Below are 7,163 nucleotides of genomic sequence, written 5' to 3'. Positions count from 1 at the left end.
CTCTGCAGGAAGCCAGGGAGAGAGCACCAAAGTGGACATTTTCCGAGGATCCTGAGACCACGCCAGGCTGCCCCTCCCTGGTCAGGGTGGTACAGCTGCCATCGGCAAAGTGTAGCTCTCTGAAACTAACAACTGGGCATGCTCAGGGCATGTGGCTGGCGTCCAGTTCCCCGCGTCCTGGCTTCTTGCCAGGTCTTTCTTGATTAACTTGGCCCAGTGCTTGAGGTCCGCAGCCTGGCCCCTCAGTGCGCGTGGGGAAGACAATTTTCAGAGGCATGTGTTCAGGTGAGGTCTAGCACGGAATCTTCTCTCGGCATGAGTTGTGTGTGGAAAGAGCGCAAGCCCAGTATGTTCAAGGTCCAGGAGGCCCTGAGGGGAAGGCTGCTTGTGGCCTCACTCCGCTGACCTCCCCTTCCTCTGCTGGCTCTCCGAGTTCTCCCAGGTAGCCCCCGGTGCTCTATCTGTCAAAACAACCCGTGGGGAACACATGGCTCCCACTGAAGTAGCTGCCCCCATAGGTGGAGGCCAGGCAGTGCCTGGGCTCGGCTGTGATGGCCATCTGCATGCTGAGGGACGCTGGCAGGGGCACGGGGCACACGTCCAAGGGCTGGAGGGCAGAGTATGGCATGTGCAGGAATGAGCTCGTGCCCCCCGAGAGCAGGTTCCCCGGGCGGGGGGCCCGCAGCGAGTCACGGTAGGCCAAGCACAGGTCTTGCACAGGGGGCTGGCACGCAGCCAGGAGCGACGGTGGCTGGCTGAGGGTGGAGTAGGCGGTGGGCGGCTGAAAAAGCACCTGGGAAGCGGCGGGAGGCGTGCCAGGGACCATGGCCAAGGCCTGGCTCTTGACTGCGACAGCGTCCTTCAAAACATTGTCATAAGTTCTGGAGAAAAAAGACCCAGTGAGTTGGAGATAAGCAGGAGCAGGCCTCCCGGGTGCCGGCTGGGCAGAAGTCACCACCCGCCGCCCAGCTGTGCCAGCTACCCACCCTCTTCCCCCAGCTGCCCACTGACAAAAGTCTCTGGTCACTACTGAGTGAGTGAGTTCCTGGGATGGGGCTCCAGGTGGGGCTCGTGTGCCAATGCCTGCCTGAGTGGATGCGAACAGACTGCGTTTCTGCCTCCAAGGCCCTTCCAGGCTCGGCTCCCCCACCCAGTGGCCCTCAGCTCTCAGATCCCAGGCAGGCCTCCCCCAGGACCTCCCCTTGTCCATCTGAAGGACAAGCAGGGTGGGGGATCTTTTTTGTTTTCCCTCCCCTATCTACCAGTTTCCTCTCCCCCATCTACCAGTTTCCTTTAACTTTTTCTGGGAAGAATAAAACCCAACAGACTGCGAGAACGGCGTGAAGGGAGCTGCAGCACAAGGTCCTGGGGAAAGGACCGTGCAGGTGTGCGCTCTGACTCTGGCACCACCATAAACAAGATTTACACAAATGTGTGTGATACACTTGATGTATGGATTGTTCTAAGCACCTCCAATAAAATGACTTATTAATAAATTTTTAAAAACCAGTGAAGTAGTAAGGGGGTAAGACTTCAAATATTGCTTGTTGTGTAAAAAAAAAAAAAAATATTGCTTGTTGTGTGCTCCAACATTTAAAACAAAAACTGTTAAACTGGTATGTGTTTTGCTGTGTATTTTCTTGACAACGAAATAAAATTTGGAAACGGGAAATAAATAGAGATAAATAAGTGAAATAAATAAACAATATTTAGGGCATAGGGCCAACATTTCAGTGGGCTGGGATCCAGCCCCCTGGCCAGCTGAGTCCAACTTCCAGGACATGGCATCCCTTGCTGGGTGGAAGAGGGACGGAGCACAGCCTTGTTGCTGGCCTTCTGTCCTCTCTGGCCACTCCACTGAGCTATTTTGCCTCCAAAACTCAATCTGTGATATAGGAACCATGGTGCCTTTGGCACCTTCTTGGATACTGAGTGTTTCCTCCTCCAAATTCCAGCCACTTCTGCACGAAGACTGCTTTGTGGCCAGGTCTAAGACAAGTAACCCACCATGAGAGGGCCCAGTGTTACTGGTACAATGATGTTGGAACATGGACCCAACAGTCCCAGCCTTGAGAACACAGAACCTCCAGCCACTGTGCTCAGTACGGACCGAGAAGTCCTCAGTGAACATCACACGCCTCACTAAAGAGAAGCGGTCTCAGCCGTCACTGTAAAACTCACTGCTGAGTCAATAGCGACCCAAGAGGGCAGGGTAGAGCCGCCTCCTTTGAGTTTCCAAGGATGTAACTGTTTACCAGAGTAGAGAGCCCTGTCTTTCTCCTGAGGAGTGTCTGGTGGTTTTAAACTGCTGACCTCTTGGATCGCAGGCCAACGTGTAACCACTAAGCCACCAGGCGAGTTAATGAATAATTTGCCTAGTATGGGCCAAGAATGATGTTATAAATGTCCAGATGGTCCTTGGCAGATAAAAGGTTCCTCACCCCTGCTTCAGAAGGACAAGTACACAGTCCCTCTTGTCCCCGGCTCCTTCCCCTTAACAACTCAAGCCAGAGGCTTCCCCAAATAGGAAGGAGCCAGCCCTCGGATGGAGTCACCATGGCCCATTCAGTTCCCAGCCCTCAGGAAGCCACCCAAGACCAGAGGTGGGTCTCAAGAGCAAGGAGAGGCGGCAGCACACGGGTCGGGGAGGCACTCACACCAGCAGGATTTCAATGCAGACGCTGAGCTGCTCGGGCGAGTAGTGAGAGACCCTCTGCAGGTCTCGGGTCCAGTAGGGAGAGAGCTGCAGGCAGATCCGAGAGGCCCCGACACAGGCGGCAGCGACCACAGACGGCTGGAACTTGTAGAAAACATGGTCTGGAAGAGAGGCACAGAGCTCATAGACACCAAGATGCTGCCCCTCGGGTTTCAGCCCCCCTCTGCCTGCATCCACGGCAGGGTTGGGAACAAACTACGAGGGCAAAGGCTGCTCATGGCTACCCTACCTACCTACCTACCTACCTACCTACCTACCTACCTACCTACCTACCTACCTACCTACCTACTTTATCTGTCTACCAGCTATGAGTTTGGGCCCTGATGGCATAGAGGTTATGCAATGGGCTGCCCACTGTTAAGGCCAGCAGTTCAAAACCACCATCTGCTCCTCGCAAGAAAGAGGTTTTCTATTCCTGTAAAGAGTTACAGTCTTGGAAACCCACAGGGGCCATTCCACCCTGTCCTACAAGGTTGCTACAAGTAGTCAACTCAATGACAGTGAGTTACATATCTAGACATATATAAATCTGCAGTGGTGTGAAATTCCATCTTGAATATTAAACTTCACGGTCCTTAACTAAGGGCTACTCCCTGCTCCCTTTTACTTAAAACGAGAGATGGCCTTTCTCGACTTTGGAAGTTCCCAAATCCAAGTCTATGTTTAGTCTTCTTTGTCTGAGCTGGAAATACTGAAAGGACAACATTGTCCGACTTTCATCACCTCCCAGGTTTCCACAATCTGAGATTTCGGATCTCAGCCATGAGCAGTGACTTTCAGAGTACTGTCAGTGGTTGCCAAGGGTTTGCTGATGGGAATAAACGGAGCCACAAACCATTTGTCCTTTCCTAGGAACATGGTTACTTGGACTCGGATCCTAGTCTGAGTAAAGGTCCCGGACAAGAAGCCCTGGGGGCACAGTGGTTACACAACGGGCTGCTAATCTCAAGGTTAGCAGGTCGAAACCACCAGCCACTCTGAGGGATAAAGACAGGCCTTTCTATCCCAGAAAAGAGCTAAGGTCTTGGAAACCCATAGGTGCAGCTCTACCCTGTACTCTGGAGCCACTGTGAGTCCAAGTCGGCTTAATGGCAGTGAGTCTGACTTTTCGAAAGGTCCCAGGGTGACACAAACAGTGTACTAACCAAAGGTTGTTGCCTCAAACTCACCAAGCAGCTCCGAAGAGAACAGTCCTGGAAAACTGCTTCTATAAATAGTACAGCCAACCCCACCCCATCGAGCAGTTCTACTCTAGCACGTGGGCACCTCGGGTCAGAATCAACTCCAGGGCTATGTGGTGGGGCTGGTTGGAAAGGCGAGGATTCTGAGCAGATTTCAGCAGAACTTCCCAAGACTGACTAGGAAGAAAGGTCTGATGATCTACTTCCAAAGGAGCAGCCAGCGAAAGCTCTACAAAGGTAGGATGCAAGGCAGATCGAGGGTGGCACAGGGCCAGAAGTGTTTCTGTCCACTGTGCATGGGGCCCAGCGAGCTGGGGCTTACTTGACCACAACTGCAACAGTAAAGGCTACTCACTACCAGGAACAGTCCCTAGTCCACGGCCCTGCACTGACATCCAGTCGATTCTGACACGTAGTGCAGATTGTAAATCTTCGCCCTTCACCTGTACATCAGCTGGCTGGTGGGTTCGAATGGCTGACCATGCAGTTAGCAGTGCAACAGCTAACCCACGGCACGCGTGGGAACCCCCCAATCACGCCTAGTTATCAGTGCATGGCCATGCTGCCCTGCGTCATTCAGGCGTTTCAATGACTTACTTCGACGCTGCCCTTTAAAGTATCTATCGGGCAGTATGTGTAATGGTTAGAGCACTGTCCAGGAGCCAGACTCCGGAGCATCGCTTCTTAGCAATAGTCTTGAGGAAGTTGCTTCAGCTCTTAGCATAAACTTCCCCATTTGTAAAAGGATGATAACGGAAAAGGCCTTCACGTGGGCTGTGAGGTGTGAAAGAGCATTGTGTGAACTCAATCGATGTGTGCTTTAGGGCTGCTGGGAGTTGGGGCTGACTCGATGGCAGTGTGATTGGAGCTTTTTAGTTTGTTTGTTTTCAATCATGATGATTGCTGGTGAGCGTTTTCGTTGCTATTGAGGCATTGAAAAAAAAAAAGCACTACCATTCAGTCGATTCTGACTCATAGTGACCTATAAGAGAGTAGAACTGCCCTTTTGGGTTTCTGTAAAAGACTCGACAGCCTCATTTCTCTACTAATGAGCGACTGGTGAGTTTGAACAGCTGACCTGGCTGTTGGCAGTTCAACATGCACCCCACTACCCTACCAGGGCTCATAGTGGGGCACTGGGAGGTGACAGATTTCTGACTGGTAATTTGCCTGATGAGTTGCGGGGTGGTATAAACAAGTAACGTGCCTGTGGCTGCTGACCGAGAGACAGCGGTATGATCTCACTCAAGGCCCCTGGGAAGAAAGGCCTGGCAAAAACATGGCACTGAAAAGCCTGTGGAACCCAGTTCTCCTCAGACCCACCCACACAAGGTCGGCATGAGTCAGACTCAGCTTACTGGCAGCTGGTTGGGGTTTACGTAATAATTCAAATTTTAAAACACTGGGGGGAGTGGGTGTCATGTATGAGTCCCCAAACAGTGACTTTTTGGCTAAAGTGGATGTAACATCACCCTCTGGTGTTCGACCTGTCTGGTGGACAGCTCGTAGGGCATGATCTACCCTGCGTCTGTGCTATGTAGATCACTTGTACTGCGCCAGGTAGTGTAGGGTGTTAGAGGTTGCTCCTCTGTTGGCAGGGCACCGGTTGCCTGGTACTATGTTGTGGGGTGGCATCAGGTTGGTTCCGACTCACAGCAACGCCGTGTGCGACAGAACAAAGCACTGTCCGTTCCTGGGGCACCCCTCCTCACAACTGCTATGCTGCAGCCTCGGCGCCATGTCGCCTCAGGTCTTCCTCTCTTTGGCTGACCTGCTTCACCGAGGAGCTCCGGTGGCATCATCAGGTAAGCACTGGGCTTTCAACCACAAGGCAGGCCCTAGAAGCCCACCCACTGCTCTGAGGGAGGACGAGGAGGCTGTCTGCTGCATGAAGATTTAGCCTGGGGAATCCTGTAAGGAGTCACCTGCGTTGGAGTCGACTCAATGGCAGTGGGACTACCTTACCGTGATGTCCTTCTCCAGGGCCTAGACCCTGGTGGTAACATGTATAAGGTCCGAGGTCTCTTTGAAAGTTTACTGGTAAAACACATTAAGGAGTCGTCGTGCGCTGTGAGCTAGGCATTGCGTTAAGTGCGAGGTCATCAGTTCAAACCCACCAGCTGCTCTCCATGATAAAGATGAGGACGGCTGCTCCTGTACACATTATCGTCCAGGAAGCCCTTTATCGGGTCTCTGTGAGTGGGGTTCAACTGGAAAGCAGCGAGTTGGGTTTGGGTTGGTAACATGCCGGGCCGATTCCCCACCACTCCCTTGTTCATCCCCGTTCTCTGCCTACATACAGCCTAGTGCACCGATGGGGTGGATGGGCATGCCGCACAACACCCTGATCCTGTCCCTGTGGTGGGCACAGGGTACACCTCGCCTCTCTGCTGCCCTCACCTTGCAAGGTGACCTCTAGGAAGTAGTGGGCATATTCCTTGAGGCACTCTTTGGTCTTGCGGGGGCAGGTGCTGGGCCAGCTGTGGCAGTGGTGGTCCTTCTGACTGACGGAGGCCAAGAGGTAGTAGTCCAGGAAGTGGGCAGGCGTGGGCAGGCAGAGGTTCCAACCAAAGGCTTCCAGGAGCAGCAGCTCTGTGCTCAGCAGCTCCTTCTTGGTGAGCGTGACGTTCTGGCTGCTCAGCATCCGAGTGCTGTTTATCTGCTCCAACTTGGGGACGTGGTCTTCCCTGTCCTCGAACTTACCTGTGGGAGAAGCACAAACACTTGGTTCCGACCTTCACCAGAAAGCCAAAGGCCACCATGGAAGAGCCCCAAGGCTGTGGTGGTTATGGGTTAGGCTGCTAATCACAAGGTCAGCAGTTCCAAATCATCAACCAGCTCCTTGGGAGAAGGTTGAGGCTTTCCACTGCTGTAGAATTACAGTGCTGGAAACCCACAGGGGCAGTTCTACCCTGTCCTATAGGGTAGCTAAGAGTCGGCACCTACTCAGTGGTAATGAGTTTTTAAAGGCCACCATACCTGGAAGGGTGCTGGGAGAAGGGACAGAGAATAGAAAGGCTGAAGGGATTACGAGCAAAAGCATACACTCTGGCTCTCTCAGACCTGGGTGCAGATCTCTATACCACTGCTTTCACCTGTGTGACCATAGGCAGGTGTCCCCAACTCTGTGGGCCTAAGTCCCTCATCTGCAAACGGGATAATAATGTGTGTTAGACAGGGTTCTCTAGAGAGATAAAACCAAATTGCTGATAATTTAATATATTTATTTATAAAGACAATTAGATATATAACAAGAAATGAACTGT

General features: G+C 52.5%; 1 protein-coding gene across 1 annotated transcript in view; it reads right to left on the bottom strand.

Moving 5' to 3' along the window:
• Positions 1–6: 6 nt before the first annotated feature.
• Positions 7–7,163, bottom strand: part of CCNJL (cyclin J like) — a 74,363-nt gene continuing 67,206 nt past the window's right edge. The window contains exons 5-7 of the mRNA XM_013006179.2: positions 6,298–6,600; positions 2,658–2,817; positions 7–881 (exon numbers count right to left, since the gene is read on the bottom strand). Coding sequence (XP_012861633.2) covers positions 458–881; positions 2,658–2,817; positions 6,298–6,600 — 887 coding nt within the window. The 3' untranslated portion in view covers positions 7–457. The remainder of the gene's footprint in view (positions 882–2,657; positions 2,818–6,297; positions 6,601–7,163) is intronic.

Source organism: Echinops telfairi, unplaced genomic scaffold (assembly GCF_000313985.2).
Source record: "Echinops telfairi isolate 266 unplaced genomic scaffold, ASM31398v2 ScPeMD7_7469;HRSCAF=8507_0, whole genome shotgun sequence".
NCBI classification, from domain to species: Eukaryota; Metazoa; Chordata; class Mammalia; order Afrosoricida; family Tenrecidae; genus Echinops; species Echinops telfairi.
This window is presented reverse-complemented; position numbering and strand designations above follow the sequence as displayed.